This window comes from Apium graveolens, chromosome 10 (genome assembly GCF_009905375.1).
Source record: "Apium graveolens cultivar Ventura chromosome 10, ASM990537v1, whole genome shotgun sequence".
Taxonomy (NCBI): Eukaryota; Viridiplantae; Streptophyta; class Magnoliopsida; order Apiales; family Apiaceae; genus Apium; species Apium graveolens.
The window spans coordinates 51,158,990-51,175,443 of NC_133656.1; the positions used below are offsets into that span (position 1 = coordinate 51,158,990).

At 37.9% G+C, this 16,454-nt stretch overlaps 1 protein-coding gene and 1 non-coding gene across 2 annotated transcripts; both read right to left on the bottom strand.

Moving 5' to 3' along the window:
* Window positions 1–5,614: 5,614 nt before the first annotated feature.
* LOC141690577 (uncharacterized) lies at window positions 5,615–5,980 on the bottom strand. Its single transcript, XM_074495365.1, has one exon. The coding sequence runs from the start codon at window positions 5,978–5,980 to the stop codon at window positions 5,615–5,617; it is 366 nt and encodes a 121-aa protein (XP_074351466.1).
* Window positions 5,981–13,752: 7,772 nt separating this feature from the next.
* Window positions 13,753–13,859, bottom strand: LOC141694017 (small nucleolar RNA R71). Its single transcript, XR_012563350.1, has one exon. It is a non-coding gene; the product is annotated as a small nucleolar RNA R71 (small nucleolar RNA).
* Window positions 13,860–16,454: the final 2,595 nt, after the last annotated feature.

Consider the following 16,454-nt stretch of genomic DNA (forward strand, 5'->3'; position numbering starts at 1 on the left):
AAGGGCATATAAAGAGATAGTTTTAAAAGTGCAAACTATGCGAAAAGAAGCACAAGAAGTAAATGGAGAAATTTTACCTGAAGTAAAGTCCCTAAAAAAGGGCTTTGGGGCTTAAGATACTCCGACTTACTATTATTGCTCTGAGATTCTTAACAGAAGAAGAAAGAAGAAGAATTTAGAAATGAGAAAGTGAGGAGCAGTAGACTCTACTCACTCCTTTATATAGGAGGAAAAGTGATGTTGAAGGGACAAAAAGCCCAGTAAAGATGGAGGCCCAAAGAGAAAGCCCAGAAAATGGAACATTCCAGAATATTCCAAGGGAGAAATTAAATAAAATTCCCTAGAATTCTAGAGAATTCTAAACAGGGTATTTTGACATATTAAGCCCAGATTAATAAGAGGCCCAATAAGAGTTAGAAGGCCCAAATCCAATTAGGATTTGGAAAAATACAAGGCCCAATAAGAGTTAGAAGGCCCAAATCCAATTAGGATTTGGAAAAAATCAAAGCCCTAAAAGATGTAAGGCCCAAAAAGAAGATCAGGCCCAAACAGGGGCCCAATCAAAAATGGATTAAAAGGAAGCCCAAAAAGACCAGGATTCAGGTCGAATTTCAAGTCGTGAATTCTGCTCGAAATCTTTCGAACAGACACCCGAAAATAACGGGTATAAAAAACTAGGATTCAGGTCGAATTTTAAGTCGTAAATTCTGCTCGAAAACCTTCGAACAGACACCCAAAAATTATGGTTATAATTAAACTGGATTGAGGTCGAAACTAAGACCAGGATCGAGGTCGAATCAAGCACAATATTTTTCAAGTATGGGGTTTAGAAACCTAGACTACAATCCAGGTCGAAAAAACGACCTCCTCCGAATTTGAGAATCAACCAAAATTCACACTTTGAGAATTTGGCATACAATTTTTCTTTCCGTAAGATTTCCAATACTATCCTGAGGTGTTCCGCATGTTCCTCCTCCGACCTAGAGTGAATTAGAATATCATCGATGAAGACTATCACGCATTCGTCCAGATACTTCTTAAAGACTGTGTTCATCAGATCCATGAAAGCCGCGGGCGTGTTTGTCAAACCAAATGACATAACTAGGAACTCATAATGTCCGTACCTAGTGCGAAATGCAGGAAGCAAGATCAGGTCGTGAATCCTAGTCAAAATCTATCGACCAGGAAGCAAGAGAAAGCAAAGAATTTTCGAACTAGATCCAGGTCGAAGGTTCGACTAGGATCCTGGTCGAAATCCAGGTCGTGAATCCTAGTCGAAACCTCACGACCGGGAATTGAAACAAGGGAAAATTTTTGACCTAGATCCAGGTCGAAAGATCAACTAGGATCCTGGTCGAATTCCAGGTCGTGGATCCTAGTCGAAGTCCTTCGACCAGGATTGCAAAGCTGGCCCAAATTTCGACTAGGATCCAGGTCGAAATTTCGACTAGGATCCTGGTCGAAAAAGGGCTGGAAATTTGAAAACATTTGTGGAAAATTGTAGAGAATTTGGAAAAATCCCGGGAAAAAGGGAAAATTCCTGAAAAAATACCAGAAAATTCCTAAAAATAGGGAGAAGGTAAGAAAATAGGGAGGGAAAGTTTTGAATAAACCCTGGAGCCGCGTACAAGGCAAATCGTTGTAAACGTGTAGGTCGCTCTACACTTTACGCAAAACGGTACCCTGAAAGGGAATGAACGAACTTAACTTTTGCGAAATCTGACACGGTTTCCCAAAAGTTGGGGGGCAAATGATAGGGATAAATAAATCCTGATTGTGTAATTAAATATTACATTAATTATAAATGATTTGGGCTGCTAGGCCCAATAAGAAGATGTATGACATTCAGACCAAAAAGGTCAACACATTGATCAGGCCTAATGGACCAGATCAGGCCTGATGGAACAAAGAAGGCCCAAAAACCCTGAATATTAATTAATTTCTTAATTAATTAATAAGGGAAAAAATAGCCATTGAGAAGAGTCCCGATAAGGATATAAATCCTTGCAGATTAGCCTCAAAGGGACCTAAAAGGATAAGGAATTAGTTTCCTACTATTTAGGACTCCAAAGTCCATTCTAATTATGAGACTTGCCCACCAAATCTCCTATATCAAGTCCAATTCAAGGACCACCATCATATATATAAGGGGCCTCACTCTATAAATCAAAACTATGGTTTTTGGCTTGATTCTCTAATTCACAGAGATACGTAGGCATCTCGTAAAAGCAGAGTTAAGCTATGAAACACGAGAGCAGTCATTAAAGGCCTTGAGCTCCCGAACTTTAGCAATAAATACAGCAAATAATAACCTTAGTTTTTTTATCCATAACATATCTTACTTGAATATAAATCCGTAGGATTTTAATCTCGTAATTATATTGTGATTCTTGTAATCTTTGATGAGTCGTAAATACGGTCGTTTTTCAAAGTTCGTTTTCTTCGAAAACTAATAGCGTTTACATACACTCATTTGGTACGTATAGTCGTAAAATCAACTCCGAAACTTATTTTCTCTTGCACTACATAGTGTGGGCTCAAAAGTTTTTCCCGTCTGTCAGGGTTACTATTTATTAAACATTTTACAAGGTCTCCAAAATTTGAGTTATTACATGTCCTGTCGAAGTCTTGGGAGTCATCCTGTCTGACCATAACACCCAGGGTAACTCTTCATCCCACTTCCCTTTACATGATGTTAACCTTCTTTTAAGATTATTGATTATGATCTTGTTGCTTGATTCAGCTTGACCGTTGGCTTGAGGATATCTTGGTGTAGATTTAATCAAACTAATGTTCCAATGTCTACAGAATGCTTCTGTTTTATCACTGACAAATTGTGATCCATTATCGCAAACAATCTCTGACGGCACCCCAAATTTACAAAGGATATTCCTTTTAATGAATGATATTACCTCCTTCGACGTGACTTGTTTGAATGCTTCCGCTTCGATCTATTTCGAAAAGTAGTCCGTCATTGCCAACATAAATACTCTTTGCTCGGGTGCTGGTGGCATTTTTCCCACAATGTCCATTCCCCATTCATGAAAAGTCAGGACGGGAAAGACAGGTTAAGGTACTCAGACGGCTGGTGTATGACAGGTGCATGTCTTTGGCAAGCATCACACTTTCTCGTACAATCCAAACGTCTTGTCTCAGAGTTGGCCAGTAGTAACCTAAACGTAAAATCTTTAGTGATAGATTTCTTCCGTTGGTATGATTTCCGCATTCTCGTTCGTGAGCATCTTTCAACACCATGTCAGCTTCATGTTTCTTCAAACACCTTTGAAGTAGCCTAGTAGAAGATTTCTTGAACAATTCATCATCTTTGAATGTGAATCTTGACGCTTTCATTTTAAGGACCCTTGCTTTATTGTTGTTGTCCGGTTTGGCACCAAACTGTAAATAGTTTTTGTATGCTCGAATTTAGCCGTCTACATCATTCTCAACGTCATTGCCATGTTGATCAAGGAACAAAAATTCTTCATCGTAAGTCAATCTCTCCATAGCATGCTTCATGATGTGAATAGTTGGAATGTTGTTTAAGTCAAGACCTTTAGAGACTGCTCCCAAACCGGCCAACGCATAAGCTTGTACATTGTTTTCTCTTGGAATTTATTTTATGTTGAAAGTGTCAAAGTACCCTGTTAGTCTCTTGGTAATGTCCAAATACATGACCATATTGGGATCCTTGGTTTCATAAGACCCCTTGACATGATTCACAATAAGTAGCGAATCGCAGTTGACGTCAATATTTTTAACCTTCATGTCTTTAGCAATTGTGAGTCCCATGATCAATGCCTCATACTCAGCTTCATTATTCATGGCTTTAAAGTCACATCATATTGATTGGGCTATCATATCCCCCTGTGGAGATTTGAGGACAAGCCCCAATCCTGTTCCATTAACATTAGATGCTCCATCTGTATACAATGTCCAAGGCTTCACGTCTACTCTTGAAAGAACTTGATGAAACTCCTGCTCAACATCCGTCATCTGGTTTGGGCTAAAATCAGCCACAAAATCAGCCAAAGCCTGTGACTTTATTGCAGTCCTCATGTCGTACGTGATGTCGTAAGTGCTTAGTCGTATTGCCCATTTTTCCATTCTTCACGTCAGATCAGGTTACTCAAGACGTTCCTCAAAGGGAAGTTCATTATGACATGTATCTTATGCGACTCAAATAATGTCTCAACTTAATGGAAGTCATGGCTAATGCAAGTACTAATTTTTCAAGAGATGTGTACCTTGTTTCTGCGTCTACTAAGCTCTTACTGACATAATACAAGGGCGAATGGACACCTTCATTTTATTTAACGAGGACACCACTTACTGCGTGATCAGTCACAGATAAATACACGTATAGATCATCTCCTTGAATGGGTTTGGACAGAAGTGGTGGTGTAGTTAAATAACTCTTCAAGTCATTCAAAGCAGTCTCATGTTTTTCAGACCACAAGAATCCCTTGTTCTTTCTCAACATGTCGTAAAAAAGCTTGCACATGTCTAAGGATCGTGAAATGAACCTGTTCAAGGCTACAACTCATCCTGTTAGTTTCTGTATGTCTTTGACATTCGAAGATCGCCTTAATTTGTTCTGGACTTGCTTCAATTCCTCTCCTTGTCACCATCTGTCCAAGAAATTTGCCCGATGACACGGCAAAGTTACACTTAGATGGATTCAGCTTCATGTTGTGGGACCTTAATATATCGAACACTTCTTGTAGACCACGAACATGATTTTCTGCATTTATAGACTTGACTACCATGTCGTCTATGTAAACTTCCATGGTCTTGCCTATTTGTTCTTTAAATATTCTGTTAATGAGCCTTTGGAATGTTGCTCCTACGTTATGTAATCCAAAAGGCATAGCCAAATAACAATATATCCCCCTTTCCGTGATGAATGTCATCTTCTCACAATCTAAAGGCTCCATTTGAAACTGGTTGAAACCGCTTGAGGCGTTAAAAAATGTAAGTAGCTCGTGTCCTGCCGTTGAATCCACCATGGTGTCAATGTGAGGCAATGGGTAAGGATCTTTTGGACAAGCTTTGTTCAGATCAGTGTGTCAATACAGACTCTCCATTTCCCGTTCTTCTTCTAGACTATGACAACATTCTCCAACCACTCTAGATAATCCACTTTTTTGATCATTCCAGCCTTAATGAGTCGCTCAACTTCATCATTGATGATCTTATTTCTTTCTGCTGCAAATTTTCTCCTTTTCTGCTGAACAAGTGTGTAGTTAGGGTTGACATTCAACTTGTGTGTAGTCACGTTAGGATCTATACCTGTTATGTCGACATGCTCCCATACAAATGCGTCCAATCTCGTTGTTAAAAAATTAACCAGATTTGCTTCGATTATTGGTGACAGGTCTTCTCCTACCAATATCTTCTTATCTTCAGCCTTCAGGTCAACTTCAACTAGCTTTTCGGGTCCTGTCATAGTAGCCACTGGCACTTCATTTCCATGGAGTTGTACAGTTGGCTTAAGAAAAGTCTTATAGCATTCTCGGGCCATATCCTGATCTCCCCGTATTTCTTGTGGTCCCCATGGCATCTGGAATTTAAGGACTTGATAGTATGTTGATGGCACAGCTTTTAAGTTGTGAATTTATGGTCTACTCATAATTATGTTGTATGTAGAATCAACATCTATTATGCAAAATTTCTCCAATAAGTTGACATCCTGTGCATAAGTAGGTAGTGTAATTTCTCCCATCGTACATTTGGTTTCCCCACTGAACTCGACTAATGTCGTAGATTTCTTGATCATGTCGCTTTCAGCCAATCTCATGTATTTTAGTGTGCTTAACATCATGATATTAGCTGCACTCCCATTATTGACCAATATCTTTTTGATCAGACAATTCCTTACGGGGAGTGAGATGACAAGGTCATCCTGTTTTGGTTCACGAACATTCCTTTTGTCTGACTCATCGAACATCAGTGCTGGTAATCTGATATTGGTATCCTCCATTTGATTTACTCAAATGTCAGTTTCTCTTGCCACTCATTTTGCTTATGAGTATGTAGAATTACACACTTTAGAGCCACCTGTAATGAAGTTGATTACCTTGTGATGTGGTGGTGGTGGCCTTACTGGTGTTATGTCTTCCCGTTGGGAGATTTGTTCCTCCTTACATGGACTGCCTTCTTGGATGTCATGAATTCAGTTATATACCCTTTTTTGACTAAGAACTGTAACTCCTTTTTTAGAGCTACACAATCATGAGCCTTGTGCCCATAATCACCATGGTAATCGCACCATAATTTTGAATATGGATTCGCTTTTGGTTTGTTACTCTTTGTTGGCCATTTCACCACGTCCCCTAACTTTATGAATTCTTTGATCATAGCTGACGGTGTGATCGAGAAACCATAAATGTCGTATGTGAAAGGAATATGTCCTAAGTCCAATTATGTATTAGGATTTAGGAATAACTTTTTATGTAATCTGTTTTGATTTCATTGATATTAATAAAAGACTTGTTTTGTTTTTATTACGGGCTCTATCTATTTAAGTGTTTAAATAAGATATACCATAGTTTAGAGTAAAGCTTTTTATGGATTATGATGAGATCATAATAATGAGACCTAAAAGATGATAACTCTAAACTTAAATAGTTCCTGGTCATAAGATTACTAATTGGTAATTAATAATCCGCAAAGATCGGTACATACTATGCTTGCTTCATTATGAAGGATGTCTGTTCTCATAGACATTTATGTGGTGACACTATAGCTAGTATGTAGGTGCTTATTATAGAATAAGTTCACTAAACATGACTCGCACAGCTGAACAACTGATGGAGTTCACTCACGTGTCAGCAGTTGTTCACATAGTGATAGTTGTACAAGTATCCTTAGACTTGAGGTCATCATAGTCATCTTGTGTACACTGAACTATGCTTTGGTTTAGTTCTTAGTCTCCAGGGACAATTATTAGGGCTCTACTGGGTATAGAAATTTGTACACGAAGATAGTGTATGATCAATAAAGGATCTACCCCTTCCAGTGAAGGAAGAGAATGTTCAAGGCTGATCCACTTATGCTAGTTCAAGAATCTCTGGCCAGAGTGAATGAAATTAGAAAGGAGTTTCTAATTTGCATAGAACTAAGCATAGTAAATGGTAAGCAAGTGATTAAATTAGATAGGCTTGACACGAGATCCATGCCTTGTATTTAATCAGGACATTGTAGGGTAGAAGGAGTTTATTGTACGATAACTATTCACTGAATAGGTTCTTGGTATTCTAAGCAGTGAATTCGTATTATCCGGATAGTCGCGATATGCTGAGAAGTATCCCTCACGATGTAGAATAAATATGATTAATTAATTAATCATATTTAATAAATTAGAGAATTTATATAAATAATGATAAAATAGTTTTATTATTATTTATTTCCACTACCGGCTTAATATTGAACCTACAGGGTCACACCATAAAAAGAGAATGATTTAATGGTGGAGGAATTAATTAATAATGGCTGATAATTATTTATTTATAAAATAAATAATTAATTGGAAAATTTAATAATTGATTAAATGAGATTTAATTGATTATAAATTAATTAAGAAAAGTTCTTAATATTATTAATTAAGAATTTAATTTTTGGAAATTAAATCAAGAGAGAGAATTATTTCTAAAGTGTTTAGAAAAAGGATTAATAATTAAAAGGTGTTTTAATTATTAATGAGAATAATAAATGGGTTATTAATAATAATATTTTATGGGAAAATTTCAGCTGAAAATTTTGCCTATAAATATATTATTATAAACCCTATTTTTATTCTAACCCGAACCCAAAATTTTTAGAAAAAACTAATTCTCTCCACCTCCTCCTCCTCCTTAACGTCATTTTCTTGGTGGATACCGGTGGAGTGCTTCACGTTTGAGCAGCATCTGCTAAGGATCTCTGATCGTTGCTTTTGGATCGCTATTAAAGGTTAATAATCGATTCATATATTTTAGTCATGATTTATATGCTTTTATTTGGATTTTATATGTGTAAAAGTATTTTACCATGCCTCCGCTGCGATTAAAATCCAACACTGGTATCAGAGCATAGGTTGTATGCATATAGATCTGTGGTAAAAATTTCAAAATTTTATGTGCTTGTATGAATTAATTATGATTTTTACAAGTTATATTATGGATTAATTTTGTCTGATGAGAAATCATTTCTCAGAATAATTTTGAATGTTGATTTGGGTTCTACAAGTGTTGTAGATCGTCTGGGTATTTTTCTCATAATTTTATGATGTATGGATTATTTATTATGAATTTTTGAAGTTATTTTAATTAAATTCGTAATTAAATAAAGATATATATATATATGAATTGTAAGTATGTATATATATATATATGTACATATGTTGTCTGTTGCATAATCTGTGATGCACGGAGAAAGAAAAGACAGGCACGGCGTTCGAGAAAAGCTGTCAGGCGGCTGCTGCAGGCGCGTGTGGCGCACGCGCGCGCGCGGGGGTGTCGCGCATTCCGGGAATGCGTTACACCCTGTGGCGCATTCACGGAATGCGTTACACCTTTTAATGGCTTAAAAGGGTTGTAACGCATCACTGGAATGCGTTACAGGGCTTGTAACGCGTTCCTGTAATGCGTTACAGCCCGTCTGTCCACATTAAATTTGATTTTTTGGAAGTTTCGTAACTCCGTTTTGGGCGTGCAATATATCGTTGGATTCATTTTTCCGAGACGGATGTAATGGAGTGATCAAATTTTAGTTTATATAAAAGTTTTGAACTGTTTATATTTCCGAAAGTGTTTTAAAGCTGTTTTTAACTGTTTTAACTGCTTTTAAATGCTTCATGTGATACATAGAGATGTATAATGCTTAGACCAATATGCTAGATGATGTAACATGCCTACCTTGATGTTTATTCATGTTGATATATGTGATATATTCTTAGTTTATCATGCGATGATAGATTTAGGTGAACTTAAATGAACATAAGGCGTTTGTTAGACAACCTAGTATAGTGAAATTGTTTCATAACCTTAATAATAATATTATGAATACAATCATGAGATTCTTGTGTTTATGAAACACGTAATCGAATATGAATTTTCGATATGAGAGAAATGATGATTCTGTCAACAACATATTTCTATCTGTAAGAAAGGGTTATTAAGTGACGCCTCTTGACAATGCTCCACCCGATCTGGGAATCATCTGATTATTGATTATTGATTTGAAATATTTAATTTAAAAGGAAGAATCTCTTTATAATATGATTATGATTGTAACGTAATATAATCCCTTTAAAATTAAAAAATATCAAGTAGTAATTGGCTAATGATACAACGGGCTTGTGTCGGTCATAGCCTTCCAACATGATAGAAAAGTAGTTCTTATTTCTGAATCATTGTCGGTTCGTGCTACAGCCGAGGGCTTTGATTTCGAAATAAGAAATACTTGTCTATTACATAGAGATGTGTACATTGAATAAGAATCTAAAGGTCGGTACGTGCCACAGCCGTGGGACTTTGGAGACTAATTCAAATGTACGGAATGTTGGGTTAGACTTGACTTAGAATATTGAGTTTGTCGTGCCACAGCCGTGACTCAATTATTCAAGAGGCTAAAGTTTGATTAGGGAATAACATAAGATGTAATTGACAAGAGTTGTCTGCCTATTGAACATTACATGGCGGTTCGTGCTACAGCCGGGGTTGTGTAATGGAATGTAGGATCCCTATTCCCACTAGCATTATGAATGCTTAATTTTTCACGTAGGGGGTTGAATAAATTAGATAAACTAGTGGGAGCCACTTATGAATAAAGACCCGATTCATATAGTGTTTTGAAATGAAATCGAATATTTTCTAAGTGTTGTTAAGTGTTTATCATTTACAGATTTACAATATACATTATGTCTTCTGCACTATCACTCAGGAGCATACTAGATTCTCACAAGTTGACTGGTCCTAATTATGCTGACTGGCTTCGAAACTTGAGAATTGTTCTCAGGATTGAGAAGCTGGAATACGTGATTGACTCACCTAAGCCTACTGAACCTGCTCGTGATGCACATAATGATGAACATGTTGTGTATCGTAAGTGGGTAGATGATGCAAATGTTGCTCAATGCATCATGCTAGCTTCCATGAACATTGAGCTACAGAAGCAACATGAGCATATGGATGCCCACACTATCCTCATGCATCTACAAGAGTTGTATGATGTGGCAGGGAGGACAGCTCGATATGAGATATCGAAGGAGTTGTTCGGTTGTAGGATGTCTGAGGGATCATCTGTGAATGACCATGTACTTAAGATGATCAATTTGATTGAACATCTTGGACAACTTGATTTTGCCATGGATGAGGAGCTGAGCCAAGACTTGGTCTTGCAATCGCTTCCGAGTTCGTTCTCGCAGTTTGTTGTGAACTTTCACATGAATAAGTTGGATGTCAGCCTTCCTGAACTCCACAACATGTTGAAGACTGCGGAATCGAATTTCCCCCTAAGAAGAGTTCTGTTCTTCTAATTGGTGAAGGTTCCAATCCTAAGAAAAGGAAGAGGAACCCTTCCAAGAAGAAGAAAGTAGGTGAGAAAACGCCGGTTCCATCAAAAGATGAAGACCCCAAGAGCAAAGTTGTTTGCTTTCACTGTAACAAGGTGGGGCACTGGAAGAGGAACTGCAAGGTTTACCTTGCAGAATTAAAGAAAAAGAAGGAGAAGGGTAGTGAGACTACCGCTTCTGATTCAGGTATGTTCATGATATAAGTGAATATGTCATTAAATCAAATTTCTACTTGGGTATTAGATACCGCCTGTGGTTCTCATATCTGTAATTTGTTACAGGGACTAAGGAGAAGTAGGACTCTTGAGGAAGAGGAGGTGATTCTACTGATGGGAAATGGAGCAAGAGTTGCTGCTGAAGATGTAGAATCATTTCATTTACATATGCCTACGGGCAAGACTATTGTTTTTTAAATAATTGTTATTTTGTTCCCTCGATTGTGAGGAATATTATTTCTATTCTCATGTTAGACTTGGCTGGATTTTCATTTATTATTGAGAATAATGAATGTTCTATTCTTAGAGATAATATTCTTTATGGACGTGGTACTTTAAATAATGGTCTGTATAAATGTGATATAATTTACTTCAGATTGAACAAACTAATAAAAGAAAAGGGATGATGAAAATCTCACTTCATTGTGGCACTGCAGTCTCCATTTAGTAGACATAGAGAGAGGGCTGCAAATTTGCTAGGAATGGTACACACAGATGTATGTGGACCAATGTCTACGCAAGCCATGGGTGGATTTTCATACTTCATTACTTTCATGGATAATAGATCTAGATTCGGATATGTGTTTGATGAAACACAAGTCTGAAGCCTTTGAAAAGTTCAAAGAGTATAAGTATGAAGTGGAGAAACAAACCAAACATAGTATTATAATTCTTCGATTAGATCGAGGTGGTGAATACTTGAATGGAGCGTTTCTGGATTATCTCAAAGTAAATGGTATAGTCCTCCAGTGGACGCCTCCAGATTGGTATCTGAAAGGAGAAATCGAACTTTGTTAGACATAGTTCGGTCCATGATGAGCTATGCAAATCTTCCAGTATTCCTATGGGGTTACGTGATAAGTGGCATTTTATACCACTTAGAACGTCTTAAAATGGCTTAAATTGGTGTCTTGAAATCAAGTATTTTGTGTATTTGATGCGTTTTTCTAGTGTTTATGCATTTCAGGGTATTAGTTGCATTTCGGAGGAGGAATCATCAAGAATAAGCCTTGGCATGTGTTCATCATTGAGAGAGGAAAAGAACGGGCAGATTACGGCGAAGAAACGGAGCAAACCTGGAATTTTTCCAGTAGGGTCCTGCGCGCCCGCGCAGCAATGCTGAGCGGCCGCGCAGGAGCCTTGCGCGCCCGCGCAGAAATGCTGAGCGGCCGCGCAGGGTTGGGGAAAAAGCTGAATTATTTTAGACTTCTACTTCTGTTTGGCTTCCAACTTCTATGTAATCTGAGTTTTATGGGACTATTATATAAGTAGATTTGAGACGTTTTCACAAAAAGTATTAAGGAGATTATGTTTTAGATTGTGTTTTGCGCAAGAAGCGAAGGGGATAAGGAAGAAGACCGATTTAGCACACCGCAACGAAGGAGGAAGCATATATTCTTGTGATTCTTGTTTCGTTGTAACGTTGGATGCTAGTTTTCTTGCTTTGACTTATTTACTCTTGTGACGTACTCTGTTTTAATATAATTAGTTTAATTATTATTTTCTTGTGTTGTTTATCATGATTTCATATGAACCCATGATGGCGATAAGGTCTATTATGGGCTAATCGTGATCATGGGGTTGCAACGGATTTATTATGGAATTCTTTAGTTAATTGTTTAATACTTTAGTGTGTGATGATTGCATGATATCTAGTATTGGTTGTGCGTATTCGTCTTATGTGCGTCACGAACATATAAGATAGGGTGTTAATCTCTTGTGAAGCGACGGTGGATCTTGAGATTTAGAACTTGCCATGTTAGCATAGGTTCATGTACGTTGTGCATGATTAGTGGGTAATTCTAACAGTTTTATTTGCCCTATGTAATCAAAAGGAATAACTTGTGCTTAAATCGTTGTGTTGTCAATTTCTGTAGACATATAGGAACTCAACATAATTGATGACTATTCAACTTCTATCTTAATTGTGGATGTTTGGTAGAATGGTATTAGTACAATGAAAGTTGGCTTTTATCAGTTTCGTGTTATTCGATTAATATCATCACTGTCACATGCTAAAGGTAATAACAATGGCTATAGAAGGAAGTAATAATGAAGTTGTGATCTCATGAGTATTTTATTATTGATAAATTGAAGTGTTAGTTAAGTGGTTAATTAAGTAGTTAATTATAGTTAATATTTAATCAACAATTTTAAGTGTTATTATCTTAACATTGAGAAGTAATCATACATTGGTGAGTGAGTTTAATTAGACAATAACTTAGTCTGAGTCTCTGAGGGAATGAACTAGAAAGTATTCTATATTACTTGCGAACGCGTATACTTGCGTGAATATTAGTGCGTGATTTCGCCCTAACAAGTTTTTGGTGCCGCTGCCGGGGACTCGGCGTATTTGTTTAGTTTATGTACTTACCATCATTGGTGATTAGGACTCAGTGATTAGGACGTAGTAGTTAATTACTCTTTTCGATTGTGTTTCAGGTACTTTAGCAAGCGTTTATGCAAACTCGTTCTCGTGCTCGCAAGAGGACCTTAGATACAATTGAAGAGAAAGACGAAGTTCTTGATACTCCGGAGAAGTTAGATTTTGAGGATTCGGATTCAGGAACTGAGCAGAAAGAACCAGTAAACATGGGAGATCGTATTGTTCAAGCTGATCCAGCTCTTATGGATTTTTCTCGGCCTAAAATTGATGACATTCAGTCAAGCATCCTTCATCCGGCTATTCAAGCTAACACCTTTGAGATCAAGCCGGGCACTATTCAGATGGTGCAGAATTCTGTTTCTTTTGGAGGAGCGGCAACTGAAGACCCCAACATGCACATAAGGAATTTTGTCGAGATCTGCAGCACTTTTAAGTATAATGGCGTGACTGATGAGGCTATCAAGTTGAGGCTTTTCCCATTCTCACTGAGGGATAAGGCTAAACACTGGTTACATTCTGAACCAGCCGGGTCCATCACTACGTGGCAAGATCTTGCGGAAAAGTTTATGGTGAAGTTTTATCCAATGGCAAAGACTGCTGCTATGAGGAGTGCTCTTACTCAGTTTGCGCAGCAACCTACAGAATCTATGTGCGAAGCTTGGGAACGCTGCAAGGAAATGTTGAGAAAATGTCCACATCATGGAATGCCGGATTGGATGGTAATCACTGGTTTTTATAATGGTTTGGGGGCCCAATCTCGACCCATGCTCGATGCAGCAGCTGGAGGCGCCTTATGGGCTAAAAGCTATACTGAGGCGTACAATCTTATCGAGACGATGGCTGCAAATGAGCATCAAAACCCAACTCAGAGGATGACATCAGGCAAGGTAGCAGGTATTCTGGAAGTTGATGCAGCCACCGCTATTGCAGCCCAGCTCCAAGCGCTATCAATGAAGGTTGATTCTTTGGCTACGTATGGAGTTAATCAAATAGCTATGGTTTGTGAGCTTTATGCAGGTTCTCATGCTACGGATCAGTGTTCTCTTGTCAACGAATCTGTTCAGTATATGAATAATTATCAGCGACAACAGCAGCCTGTGCCAGCGACCTATCATCCTAACAACAGAAATCATCCAAATTTCAGCTGGGGAAATAATCAGAATGCTATTCAGCCACCATATCAGCAAGGAGTGAGTAAACAGTTTAACCCACCTGGATTCCAGCAACCACAGTAGTATGCTACAAGACAATCATATCCTCAACAGGGAAGTGCAGCTGCACCTACTAGTGCTGATTTTGAGGAACTTAAGCTGTTGTGCAAGAGTCAGGCGGTTTCTATCAAGACCTTAGAAAATCAAATCGGTCAATTAGCCAATGCAGTGCTCAATCGTCAACCTGGCACTCTTCCCAGTGACACGGAAGTACCAGGCAGGAAGGAAGCTAAAGAACAAGTCAAGGCTATTACCTTAAGGTCTGGAAAAGTAGCTGATGCTGAAAAGGTAAAAGAAGTCGAAGCTGAAGTTAGAGATGAAAAATCTAAGCAAAAGGAGAAAGTGGCGGAACCAAAGAAGACTACTGTTGAACACACTCTGCCTGAGGCTAATACAGGGGAGAAACAGTGTAACACCCCCAAATCCGGGGTCGGGGATCCGGGTTGTCACGAGTTCCATTTCCCTTAACAACACCCAATCTTAATAAATAATCAACTACTCTGTACTGTGACCCCACAATAAACACACACACCACAAGTTATAGTCTCAGAGATGAATATCCAAAAATAATCACAAGTCGTTTTATTCCACAATTATATGCCAATACACCTTAAACAGGTTTCTGAATAAATTTACATTTCTTTGCCATTATTACAATTCATAAATATACATAATCTGATACATCAAAAGTTGAAAGCCTAGCCTATTGGTAGTTCCTACCTCAGCTATGGCGGCATCAGTGCTTCTAGAAAACTGCGGAACGTCTCCTAACCTCTTGCGAATCGGGAGCTTGGTCCGGTTCATCTTGTCTATCTGATGTTGTGTGATGAAAGAAGAAAGCAAGGGTGAGCAGCAAGCCCACCAAAATAATATGTATAATGATTAACAATATATGAGCCTTCTCATAGTACTCATGAAAGTCTTGGTCAAAAGAAATGAACCAAGTTGATATCTTAATGCGATGAAGTCGCAAAATATTCAGTATATATATATATATATACATATACTTTTCAAAATATTGGAAGTCCTCTTCCATGCACAATATACACAAAGTCCCAGTGTATAACTGTATAAAAAAAATATCGTTGCAAGGTGATCTCATATATCTAACCTTGTCTCAACGTTTTTCTGAAAATTTGTCATTCATAAGACAATTATTAATTAGATATAAGTTTAAAAGATGAAGTTACAAGATACCCCAATATACTTATATCTTTCCCAAATACTACTTGAACTACCACCGTTCAAGTTATAATTAGCTTCAAAAGTTCATCACATAGATGAGACTATAAGGCAAGATTTGAATAGATTAAATCTTTAAAATATTATCAAAATAAAATGAAGTTACGAGATACTTCATTTGATGTAAACATCATTTTGAAAACTTGACCCTGCCAACACTCAACAATCGCCCAACCGTAGCCTTTCTATCGAAGTGCTCTGGGTAGTGTTGCAGAAATTATCCAATTGGATGATGAACTCATTACGGGAGTTTGCCGCGCCAGGAAGACCACTTACGATGATCAGTCGTAGTAGTACAACCCCACCATTTTCTACATGTAGAGGAGAACCTGTCGGATTTACTTGTCAACCGAACACTGAACTCCTAAGGAATGGACCGCCTTAGCGGAACTTCCAGGCCATTTGGGCCAATATAATAAGGCTGGGCCGGCGCTACTCGGCCACTTACGCCACTCCTAGTTCAGATGAAATCCATGACTCTGAAACGTAAAGCTTGTCCCCACTTTCCCCAAGTAGAAACTTGTTGATACGGCTCCACCAAGAAGTCGTATCTATTTGGAAAGGAGAACTCACCGATATTTCCCAGGCGATGCCTGTTAATGGATTAACTTGTTCCAAGAATTTTACTTCCCGAGTGTTGGGTAAGTAATCAATTCATTTATCAAAACAGCAACCTTGTTGCGAATATAAAACACACCACAGAGCCGGATCCCTCAGGTTTTGAGCGAGTATTTAAATCCCCTTCGAAAGGAGGATCTTAAAAAAAATGAGTTTTGGGATCCGCTCTAACTTTTAAAAAAATCATTTTGAAGACTCGCAAAACATTTTTAAGAATGTTTGGAGTGAAG